Source organism: Corapipo altera, unplaced genomic scaffold, assembly GCF_003945725.1.
Source record: "Corapipo altera isolate COAL_440 unplaced genomic scaffold, ASM394572v1 1, whole genome shotgun sequence".
In the NCBI taxonomy this organism is placed as follows: domain Eukaryota; kingdom Metazoa; phylum Chordata; class Aves; order Passeriformes; family Pipridae; genus Corapipo; species Corapipo altera.
This window is the reverse complement of record NW_020884873.1, coordinates 13,307,229-13,319,982: the sequence shown is the minus strand read 5'-3', so window position 1 is coordinate 13,319,982 and position 12,754 is coordinate 13,307,229. Positions and strand designations below refer to the sequence as shown.

Genomic DNA, 12,754 nt, shown 5'->3' with positions numbered 1-12,754 from the left:
TTTGTCTTTTCTCACTTCTGATATCTCTTCCTCTTATTTAGACTGGTAAAAATCCACTTATATCAGTGAATTTATTAACACTGGGTCCACTGAAACACAGTAATCAATTAATAACTAATTAATCAAGAATAACTAAGTTAAAAGTTTCAGTACAAAAATTTCTTAGTGAAACACTGACTGAGTGCTTAACAATGGGATTTCAGACATCCAGAGTGACACTGGGAAGCTGGTAGATCTCTTCCAGAATGTGTTAACCAGGGACGCCTATCAAATTATTTATTTCACGTCACGATCGAACTGAAAACCACCTTGCTCCTAGGTAAGCCTCAGTGGGTTAGATAAGGATAAAGAAATATCTCCACGTAGAAAATAGAGAAACCAATGGAATAAAATTACATGACTAATAAAAGAACAAACTCACCTGTGCTTCCTTCTCCTTTCATTGCCCTCATTAGCTCATTAGCTTTCTCCTGACAATGGAGTGATTCTAGCAGGTACAATACGTAGTCATCAAACATCAAGTGAATAAGGTGAAACGACCCTGGTAATAAAGTGAAAAAACAAAAAAGCCATTGACTGTCTCAATACACTCATTAAACCAATTATTATGGTGCTCAACACAAACAGTACTGCTAGGACTGCCTCTATATGTTACTGCCACTGAAGTATCTCTCTTACTGGAGGCAGGAGAGGTCAAAATAAAACTGGTGAGTAGTAAACCCTGTTCATTCCTGAATTTATACAGGCTTCTACAACCAGTTGTGGTCTAGGGTGCAAGAAAGTCACCTAACTGAAAGCTGGAACTTGACGGATTTTTCTTCTCCTGCATTAGCACTGAATGACAATTTTGACACTTGCACTACAGTGAAATGGTTTCATTTTATCTAAAGAATCAGATATAATTATCTGTCAGAAGTAGAATACCGAACTGGCTACCTTAGCAACACATCCTGGTATGAATTTTCTGAACTACCTGTGCCAAAGAAATGAGACTAATCAACAGGAAGGTAGAAGCAACCTTCTAAATCTCTTGATGGTATCTCCCCAGTGCAGTATCTGCCAAACGTGGAGACAATAGCAGCAACTGTAGATGTCTCAAAGGAAAAGACTTGTGCCAAAGCTTTGCTCTGTCATAGTTCTTCTACTGAAGAAGTACTACGCTACCATTTCCTAATTATCAGTTTGAATCATAGCAGCATAACATTTGGCCTGTTTCTGTGCTTAACTAAGGAGATGCCCTTGATACTGCCTCTTAACTGCCATTACAGGAATGTGAAAAACTTAAAGGCTTGAGGAATTGAGGGAAGAGCATGGGCAAAAGAATATGTGGGGTATGGAGTCAAAAAAGTACTTTGAAAATCAATAGTGAAAGGAGATTATATGGATAGCTATCTGTCAGAAATCTTCAAGTAAGATTTGAATACGGATGGAGAACTTGCTAATGTTGTTAGGAGGAAGGACTGGGTGATACTATGGACTAGAGTAATGGAAATGAAGTTTAATAGCATGCTGTAAGAAGTCCTGCCCTTGGAGACTTATATCATCCCCTGATTTATATAATTCCTTATAGAAACAGAAATATTAATACTGTTGCACAAGGCACTGGTGAAACCTCACTTAGAACATTGCATATAACTCTAGTTACCCGTGTTCAAGAGAAATTAATACAAGTAGAAACTGGTATGGAGAAGATTACTGGAAGGGTGTGGGCAACAGATAATAGATTTTAAATGACTAAAAAATGCACAGTTGGCTTTATTTTGCAGAAAGGAAGTGAGTTGCTTCCCATAATTTATAAAGAAGGATACGTATCAGGTATGGTGAAGAAATGTTTGCCCTAGAGCACAAATAGCCACAAGAAAAAAAAGATATGTAAGAATAGAGCATAGATGCATTTCAGGGAAAAGTAAGAGGAGCAAAGCATCAGAGCTGAGATATTGTGTGGTGCCCTTCTGAACAGACCAACACCCATCTGCAGGGGAGGACTGAGAAGTATCAAGTTGGAGTTGAGTCAGTTTATGTAATAGATTCCATGATGTCAAGTACCTGTAATGGCTCCAAACAGAACTTTCTCATCCAATGGGGTTTATATTTGCATGGATTATTATATGTTCATCTAAGTTACTAAATAACTCTGACAACTGCAAATACAGTCAGGTTAACATAACAGCCTGTCCAGCAGCTAGTTTAAACTAAGAGAAAGATCATCAGCTGAGCTGGAAACAGCGATCAACTACTGCCAGACAAAAAGAAAACCAAAAGAAACTCCTCATCTGGATGTATTCCTTTGGAAATTCCATTACTACATTAGAGAAATACTTCCATGAGAAAAAGATCAAACAAGTTCCAAATACAATCAAATTTCATAGTGACTGGTTTCTTCACAGCAAAGGTTTATCTCGATGCGCCAGTTTTCATCACAACGAAGCATAACTACTCCTACTATGACTTCTGTATTCAAACATTCTGTTGAAGGGCAGAAGTGGTTTGAAAGACCCTATATCCTTATTTAAATCTAATTGGCAATTTAGCTTTCAAGGCGCTGAGCACAGACTTTTTCTTTGTCACTTGGATGGTCTTTGTGTTTCATTCTCTCAGTCCAGGCCTGCATGGCTTCTGTCATCACTGGTGTGAGCTGAGCACACACCCTGGGAGGTTTCCACAGGGCTTCTGTGCTCTTGGCCAAGGCAGCACAGAAAAAGGACACAGTCATTGCAACACCTTTGCAATGAGCCGGAATCTTTGGCTGCTGGTGAACCTGAAGCATCCAGTTCTTCATTTGTTTCATGTGACTACAAAAATCAAAACGGTAACAAGTTTCCCCAGCCTTTTGAGGGTAAATAGTGGGGGACCTTCACTTAACTACTGCAGAGAACATTTTTAGAAATTTTTTTAGCTCAAAGTCTTGTTAAATAAAATACTATTCAATTAAGCAGCACAATAAAGACAGTAGACATGGCTGATCACCTTGTTATTGACCTAGAATTTCCCCACTGGAAACCTGGATTATCAAGAATCTCCACAAAATGCTCAGTCTTCTTCTGACTAGAGTTTTTCAGTTGAAAGTTTCTGTTTACTCTAGTGCAGTTACTACCAACAGGTATTTTCAAGGCAAAAAAAAAAAAAACAGGACAAAATGCTGGCAAACTTCATGTGGTGATATAAAACTCAAGGTATTTAGTATTTTCCATCAAACTCCTTACTCAGCTTTAATTAAAAATAAAAATAAAATAAGGAAAGCTGGTTGTAGTTTCATAAAAACACTTTGTGTGTGAACCCTAAACACTGTAATGATAGTAAGCCAATGACAGGAACCCAAGATCTGCTATTTTAAAAAATGTGTTTGCTTTCGGGGGGTCTAATGCTTTATTTTGAAGACTTGATGTTGGCAATACTGAATGCAGCACTTAAAAACACTCCAGTGCCCTTGTCACTCTTTTGAATTTCTCTCTTCCTCTCCTATTATTTCTCCCACTGTGTATTTTTAAACTCTGCATAGAGTTTTTGAGCCCAGAGTTTGTGTGAAAGACACCAAACAAACAAGTTTTTCGTACTGAATGAATGCAATATTTTTACATTTTTAAATGGATTGAATTAAATATAAGCTATAGACTGAAACCAATATCAGGGCATGCATTTCAGCCTCAGTGAATGGCTATTCAGCATGATGTACCATAGTTTATTCTGTGTTTGCAATCTACTGTTTCTCATGTGAAACTCTAGTTCTTTCAAGTCTATCTTTAAATACTGAAATAGATCCAGCTGTGGCTGGCAAACCAATTACTTCTTTAGGAAAAGGTAAGAAGTCATTCAAGAGACTGTAGTTACAATGATAAATAGTATTTGGGTCTGATTTTCAGGAGTTAACAGAAACTATGGCAGTGATTACCCAGCTGAGGCATAGTAAGCATCAGCAACTATTAAGGGATACAGCAATTACATGTAACTAGCAAAACAACAGTGAGATTTCCAGGACAAAATCATGGAGCTTCTATTACTAATTAGTTACTTTATACACTGGATGCATTACCCAAACAGTGCCACCAACTGTGCCTTTGATATGCATAGGCAGGAAGAAGGGAGGGAGGGAGGCAGGCAGAGAGAAAAAGAGAGAGAGAGCAAGAGAGAGAAGCTTTTTTCTTCTGCCAGGGATTGTTTCAACCTGCCCATGCCACCACTCTTAAAAGCTCTGCAGAATCAAATCTCTGTGCCAGTCACTCCAGTGCCAGGTATTCCAACTTCCTTGGTGGTCTAAGCACCAAAATCTGACAGGTGAAAAAGAATTATCTTTGATTTTATTTTTGAAAAGATTTCTGAATTTGAAGAAAATCACAAACTATCTCAGCTTCACACTGAGCGTGATAATTTGGTTTCTTCAAACTCTTGAGTTGGCTGCCAAATTGAAAAGCAGTTATTGATCCTGTTCTAATTATAATCACATACCCATGAATAACATGTCGACTATGGCCAATCCATTCTTTTCTGGACTGTAGTTACATATAAACATATCAAAATAATGTTCAAAGGTGTGTGTCCATACAAGAAGACTCACGCATTTGTACACACAAATATACTCAGTGAACTCAAAACACAAACAAAACCCCAAACCCTACAAACTCAGCTGAACAGTTGAAGATCTCAAAAAAAGAGACAAATTCAAATGCCAAAATTTTAAGAGAGACAACAGGTAAGTTATTTTGATAGATATGATCTATTATATTGTAGTGCATTTCAAACTTGAAACAACAAATAATTCTCAGTCTTCTCATTTCATGAGTAACAATATAATCTCAACACTGCACTAACACAGAATGTTTTTTCATTTGTTGTCTACTGGTGTCTTTCACAGGTCGGGACTGTGCCTGCACAGAGAAGTGCTGCAACCCAAGGTTCTAGAAAAGGAAATTCAGCATTTATTCAGTATTCATGCAAAGGGATTTTTGAACACTGGGGGAAAGTATACTGTTAAGCAGTACCAGCTATTTTTATGCCCACAATAAAAGACACAGTGATTTAAGGAGCAAATGAGTCCTAAAGGAAGTGGAAAATAGATGTGACCAGGATATTGGTGCTGAAAACACAAGTTAGCAGATGGAAATTGTAATCACCTTGGGAACACTCACTATCCTAATGTCTAATGATGATTCACTAATATCTGTTTGGAAAAGTCTTTTACAATGGGAATGAAAGCAGTTTCAGGTTAAAATATAAATAATTTATATACAAATATATAGTATATATACTATGAATATGTATTATAAATATATAAATATATAATACAAATATCATATTGTACCTGTCTGACACTATCTGAATTTATGCTGTTAGGTGGTCCTAAAAGGATCAAGGACTTCAAAGCTCAGCTGGCAGAAATCCTTGCACTTGTTCAATTCAATGCCCATATAAAATCATTCTCTACTGATCTTCTACTAACATATTCAGACAAACGTACCACAAAAACCATCCCTTACATAAAATCTGGTCCCAATCGACCGTGAATGTTCACACCCATGACACAGCAGTCTAAACATTCTTGCTTTTAACTGATTTTAATCTGAACTGTTTGTATCCCAGGACAAAGCCCCATTTAAAGCTCTGTAGAAAAGCAAGATGCTTTTTCATTTAAAAAGTAAAAATCTATTTTTCCATCCTGACTGACATCTTAAAAATTGTAAGAGAATCTGTCCAGGTTATAGAAGCGCACTCATTTTGCAAAGACCAGTTTCAAATGCTATGCCCTTTAAAAGGAGAGCTGGCAAAGTGGTTCACTGGAGAGCTTTTCATCCACTTCAGCACAAAGTCATCTCTCTTGGCACAACGCGTGGTCAGAGTGGTTTGGGTAACCAGGCTCACTTTGTGCTGAAGTGCACTAGGGAACGCTCCTGTGACTGACTCCTGCAGCTGCCCGGGGACTGATCACTCCAGCTACTGGCCAACAGCAAACAGAAGGAAGCAGTAAAGTTTCCAGCTCACCTGGCTAGATCTTGAAGACAGACATCTGTCTGAGCATTATTTCCAAATGTCAGTAGCCCCAGCTTATTTTTTAATGATGCCTGGACGTGTGAGAACTGTTTATATTTTCACTTAAACTGTACATTACAAGCTAAGATACAGATTTTTTTGACTGTGACATGCAATTATTACAACAAAATCAAAGTACCAAAGCTGGGTGCACTGTGCAAAGTCATGTCCCGAATCACTCGAGTGCCAAAACAGGACCACATCAGGAGGAACTGCTGAGCTACTTTCTTCAAAGAGCCTTGTCTCTTGGCAGCTACCTGCAAGAAGACAGATATGTCTGACAAGAAGAAACTTACATTTCTACCAGCAATACAGCTAAATGATGCACGTATCCATCTTCTTTTTTTATACTGAAAAACTACTTACCATTATATTCATGTTAAAATATACATTATAAATTACTAAAACCCAAACTCCAAATGGCCTTAGACAGAAAACCAGCATATAACCATATACAACCTTCAGAAAGATGAATTAATGAAGTATTATTCGAGACTGAATCTCCTTCATAAATGATGAAAGGACTGCAAAAAAATTGCTCTGATCTTCATCTTAACCTAATTACTTACATGTTCATTCTTGCTTCCTAGTCAAGGAAGCAAATTATAATCCATAATGTTTGATCTACACTGAAAATTTACATTAATATTTCAATTAAGATTTAATATTGAGTATAAATGCTTCTTGAACTCAGAATCACAGAACATGCCGAGTTGGAAGGTACCCACATGGATCATCGAGTCCAACTCCTGGGCCTGTACAGAACCATACCCAAGAGTCACATCATGTGTCTGAGAGTATTGTCCATAAAGTTTTTTGTTCCTTCATGTTTTTATTTTTGTGAATTCACTTAGTCATTTAACTAGGAAAAATACTTTCCAGAAAGCACATTTCAGGCATTAACTCTTCAAAAATTGATTTATTATAGCCATACGTGAGTTAAAGAATTAGGTTTACCCAATCATCTATTAGAATTCATTCAGGTTCTTCATTAAAATTAACAGTCATGGTCTGAATTTCAAATTGCAAAAGTTCCCCAAAGCAATCAAAATATTTCAAGTAATCCAGGGAAATATCTGTTCTTTTCTGTATGGTCCTTTTGCAGCAGAGAGAGAGGCAGTGTATTTTGTTTTGTTTTGTTTTTGCTTCTGAGCTTTCACAACTAGGCTAGGAGTTGGACTCAATGATCCTTGTGGGTCCCTTCCAACTCAGCATGTTCTGTGATTCTGTGAACTGGAATGAAGAGTTGAAATTCTAATAGAACATCCTAATACGAAATATTGTTAGTGACAGAAATTTAAATAGTCAATCATATATTTTCATACTCTATGTAAAATTATGGCGATGACTGATTGCTTTTGAAAATACGTTTTAAAGCTTTGTTAGTAGGCTTCTGCATGCACTTAAATTAAAATAAAAGTCCTTGGTATCCAAATCAGCTGAAAAGTCAACATAAATATACCCTTGACTGAATGGTAATATAGGCTTTCATCCTTACATTTGATTATATATAAATGAATTAACTAGCTTAAATATCCTTTTCATAAAAATCTCAGAAGGCTAGATTATGCTTTTATTTGTACTATGTCATTAGGACAACTCTGACCCTTAATCTATTTTTCCATGTTCCTGAAATATTGATTTGATTGGAAATCTCAGCTCTGTTCATTCTTGAATACTGTCTTTTGGGATAAAATAAACAAGTGCAGAATAAAGCAGAATCCTGAATGTGAGCAATTCTCCATGAAAACTGGTGAGATTTTGCCCATTGCTGCTTTATTCCTGGTTATTACCAATGCTTTTCTTTTTTTTTTTTTTTTTTTTTTAATTTTTTTTATTTTTTTCCAAAAATCTGTGACCTCAATAGAGTTCATAATGCACATCAGTGACTCAGGTCCTTGCTCCTGCTTACCAACCTTTACAACGCATCTGTCCACCATGGAATCCAGCCACTCGATGTACGACTCAATGGGGGACTGCTCCTCCAAAAGGTGATCAAACTCCTGATATACTGGCAGACAAAACAAAACAACAGCCCATCTCAGTACTTGGATTACATTTGGAACAAAAGAAAAACAAATAAAAAAGGCTGCCAGTAGCATCACAAGTTCGCTGTGGTTTTTTCGTAATAGATTGCATAAGTGTAATAAATTCATCTTTGTGCTGACCCAAAAAGTTTGCTCGGTCTCTTATCTTGTTTCTATGGAAGCGATGCAATCATTGGAAGTGGTATTTTCATGTGGGCAAATTAGAACCTACTTCTTAAAAGTAATATTTTGATTTAAGCTTCAGCTATCAGGTGTACCTGGAAGTGAAATGTTTGTGGCATTCTCTACAAAGAGTGAGAAAGTCAGCATGGACCCTGGTGACGAAAAAATGTCATGCATAATATTGATTTAGAAATGCATAAAGAATCTTCTAGGCACCAAGTGGATGAGCATTGTTGGTAGGACACTAATCTGTATAACGCTTTAGTTGCAAAAACATTAATTAACTGCTGTAAATCATCTGTTTGCAATGCCAGACACACACACACATGCACACACACACGCGCACACACACACACACACAATTTCCATAAACTTCTACTTCTTCAAAGCAAATTGCTGTCATTGCAGAAATGTTATACTTATTATGAAGAGTTGCAAAAAGCAACCTGTATACTTTTTAAGCTTTTCCAAATACACTTTTCCAATATTAATATTTTAATACAATAAGTAAAAACGAGGCATTGGAATGCCGCCCTTAAAACTGCGTCTCATTTATTTATGAGAATCAATGGCTGGAAGACAAAGAATCATGTATTTTGACATCTTAACAAACTATTCTTCAACTCAGCTAAAATAAAAGGCACAGTAAGTCAAGAAAGATACTTTCTACCTGCTGTGTTGCAGGATGATTTCAATGTGCTATGCGTTTCCACTTCTGCTTAGTTATAAATAACAGGAGGAAGGAATTTCCTGCTGTAGAAAAGATAGTGAAGGAGGCAAAGCTTAGAAATGACAGCTAGAGATACGAGCCAGGGAGGCTATCAGACAATAAAGCAAAGAAAACCTCCCTGGTCTCTTAAGTTGAATCAGCAAGATGACCAGGAATGCATTTGCTTCACACCTGACTACAACTTTGTTTAGCTTAGACTTGCAAAGGCTGACCTGTCAGCAACATTAGTCAGGGAAGAAGGGATATTTGGGCCACCCTTATCTTCTTTCATTGTTTTATTGGATGGGCAACCTCCTTTTATTCAGAACAAGATCACAGAGGAATCTAAATGTCTCCTTACCTGAATATTTGGCTGGACAAAAACTGCCTGATACAACAGATGAAGTAATTCATATGCTGTGCAAAGAGGGGAGTAAGAGTGGAAAAACAAATCAGTTGCTTGCTTTGCTGCTGGAGCAATACAACTGTGTACAACAACCTATTTGAGAAAAGTAAACTCTTAGCCTTTAGTGCTTGTCAAAAATACCTCAACAGGATCTGAGAAAGAGGGAATAAAGTAGAAATCATGTCAGAGATAGCTACCAGAGGAGAGGGGGAAAGAGGTTCTCTTATGCCCAGTGATTTTTCTGTTTCTCTCTAAGCTTGTTTAAAGGTTTATAAACATGTTTACTTTTTTCTAGTTACGGAAGATGGCAATTGTACTTTCTTGATTAGTAGTACCACAATGTGAAAGCAGGCCTTAAGTTCATGTCATATAAGTCACACAGAATGTAGCCTTTAAAAAGAACTTTAGTCAAGTAGAATAAACATCAAAGATGGAAAAAAAAAAGTAAGTTCTAGAATAATCTTGCTACATATAAGAACATCTCAGTGGAATCCCATCTCATGATGAACGTTCATAATAAGTTACCATTTCCAAGTAACTACTTATTGGACTTCATTTGTGGTTGGGCTTCGCGAATGAAGATTTGGGAAGGGCTCTGCCCACCTTTGTTACAAACACGCTGGTGGCTAAAAAGGCCAATGCGAGGTAGACACGTTCAGTTGCAAAAGGCACAGCAGAAAGACTCCTTAGGTGGTATTGGCAAGACACGATTCTTTCTGCGTTGTCTTTTCTCCTCAAGAGTGATCCTGCATGCGATCTCAAAGGAGACAGCTGCGTTATGGATGGTGTGTCTCCAGGCCTCCCGACTGGAGGCCAGAGTAGACCAGTTATGTTGATCAGTATGGCCAAGGCTGAGATGTTGTTTCAGGGAGTCCTTGTATCTTCTCTTCAGGGCTCCTCTCTTGCTGCAGCCGGTGGCAAGTTCACCATAAAGCAAGATCTTAGGGAGGCGGTGGTCCTTTATCCTTGAGACGTGCCCTGCCCAGCGCAGCTGTGTTCTCAGCAACATGGCCTCAATGCTTGTGACTGCTGCTTGTTCTAGAACAGATGTATTGGTCACATAGTCTGACCAGTGGATGTTTAGGATTGTTCGGAGGCAGCGTTGATGGAAGTGTTCTAGGAGACGCAGGTGGTGGCGGTAGATGACCCATGATTGAGATCCATATAAAAGAGTAGACAGCACTATGGCTCTGTAAACACTGATCTTTGTACTTTTCTTGAGGTGTTTACTTCGCCAAACTCTTTTATGAAGCTTTCCGAAGGCACTGTATGCCTTTGCTAACCTGTTGTCTATCTCCCCATCAATCGTACCATTCAAGGAGATGAGGCTACCTAGGTAATTAAACTGTTGGACTGATTTGAACTCTGATTCGCCAATGGTGATATGGGGATGATGGAAGACTTCCTGAGGTGCTGGTGGATAGAGAACTTCTGTCTTCTTTAAGCTGACTTCCAGCCCAAAAAGCTCAGCAGCCTCTGCAAAGCAGGATGTTAAATGCTGCAGTATGGACCTAAAATATGGAAAAACTTGCTCAAACCCATTAGCATTCAGGAAAATTCAGTTTGATTTTATTACACAAAAGTTTGTATTTAAGTAGTTAGCATACGTACAAGAAGCTTTCCTGAACATTAAGGATTTTCTGAATGGCAGCCAAAATTTTTCCTGCTGCTAGGGAGTGTAACTTTGGGAACTCTCTTTTTCAGGCAATGCGAGGATGTTGGCTAGATAATGAAAACAGAACAGATAACAGAAGGATGCACTCAGCTTCTGGACTTCAGTCTCACTATATGCTACCTCCTCTGCTGCCATGTCAAGCTTCTATCTCCTCAAGAGGGAAGAGGGCCCTGTTAGGAAATGAATAAAGGGTTAAGAAGGAGAGGAAAGAGTACCAAGCACTCCTCACTGGAAAACAGAGCTAACAGGGAATGCAAGGCCCATCCCTGAGCAGAGGAGAAGACTGCTAGTGTTAACACAGTGGAATGACTGCCAAAGTCAACCTTGTAGGGTCCAGTTTACCTGTGAAGGTGTCACCTCTCCTCTTCCCAGCCACTCAGTGGAAGAGTTACCTCACTAGCAAACCTACCCTTGCTGGGCTCCCACAAGTGGTTGCCCAGCTTGCACTCCATTAAGGCTGGATCTGGATAAAAGATGACTGGTGTTCTCAGGAGAGAGATGGTAATACAACAGGTGTGTTCCCAGGGAAGTGAGGTTATGAATGATGCTAGAGGCAAAGCTCTGCTGCCTCAGATCAACAAAACTCAATGTGCTTCATGTTACACCAAGCTTGCAACCATGAAACACTTGCTGGATTACGGAAGGTATATTTTATATTTGTAAAAGATCTTTGATTCTAAAACCAATTTGCCAGTTTCTCCAAAGTCACTTTTAAGTCCATGCCCTTCACTATACAAGACAGAAGCTAAATTAGCCAATGAACTTCTTTGATGTAGGACTTCCACTTACTCATGAAAGTTCACAGTGAAAGCTTACCCCATCAGGTGATCTTGTTTATGAAAACACGGTGTGAAAAGAAACTTTTTATAAACAAGTTTATAAGGGACTCAAATACACAGCCACTTGAGTGTTCAAGGCCTTCAAAAGACAATTTTCCTGCAATTCTACAGCAGGAAAGAATGGAGTTTCACATATTCAGTAGTTCACTCATAAATTTAGTTTTTCATGGAAAAAATCCTCCTGAATTGGGGTGAAAGTTTTGTGCCATTGGCTGTTCTGGATACTAGAAAGGAACTCATTAATGGAAGAGTGCCCAGATCTATGTCACAAAACGTAAGGCCTTGGCAGGGCCTTGCCTTACATTTTGGTAAATGTCTCTGTATTTATCTAAAGCCTGTGAGCAAACCAATGGCTGCAAAAATAGTGCTACTTTCTCTGAGCTTTGTTTGCAGCAGGAAACCAAGTTCACCTGGCTTTATTTGAAGGTTCTGCTCTTACATTGTATGATGAGCTTTCTGTGTTCCTCCCGTGAGTCCTCCATAGTATAGAGGGTTTGTTTGGTAATGCTATTCAGATCCACATTCCTCCAGTCCTCCAGCATTTGAAATGTGATGTCTGCACTGTGGATCACTGTTCTTGATGCCTGTAATCCAATCCAATCTATTCATTAGTTCATGCTTTATTAGGTTAAAAAATAGGCTTTATCCCCTTTTATGCTTCCTTAGCTAGGCTCACTAAGTTGATCCTCCTCATGGACCCCCACCCACCAGCTTGATGTCTTATGGATATTACAGGGCCCTCAAACAGGAGACTTCTCAAGTAATTTTGCCTACTTTAATCAACTCAAGTATTTTGCTTGCATCCACCCCAAACCCTAAGGAACAACAATCTGATGCTGCCATTGCTAGACCCCTCAATCTCTAACAGTTCTGTTGGTTTTTACGGCAAGCTTC

At 38.4% G+C, this 12,754-nt stretch overlaps 1 protein-coding gene across 3 annotated transcripts in view; it reads right to left on the bottom strand.

Annotated features, from left to right (window-relative positions):
* RFX4 (regulatory factor X4) overlaps positions 1–12,754 on the bottom strand; it is a 91,379-nt gene that overhangs the window by 21,943 nt on the left and 56,682 nt on the right. For all 3 annotated transcript variants that reach the window (XM_027668107.1, XM_027668114.1, XM_027668124.1), the window contains 4 exons: positions 12,300–12,444; positions 7,938–8,032; positions 6,161–6,278; positions 422–541 (listed from right to left, as the gene is read on the bottom strand). In XM_027668107.1, coding sequence (XP_027523908.1) covers positions 422–541; positions 6,161–6,278; positions 7,938–8,032; positions 12,300–12,444 — 478 coding nt within the window. The remainder of the gene's footprint in view (positions 1–421; positions 542–6,160; positions 6,279–7,937; positions 8,033–12,299; positions 12,445–12,754) is intronic.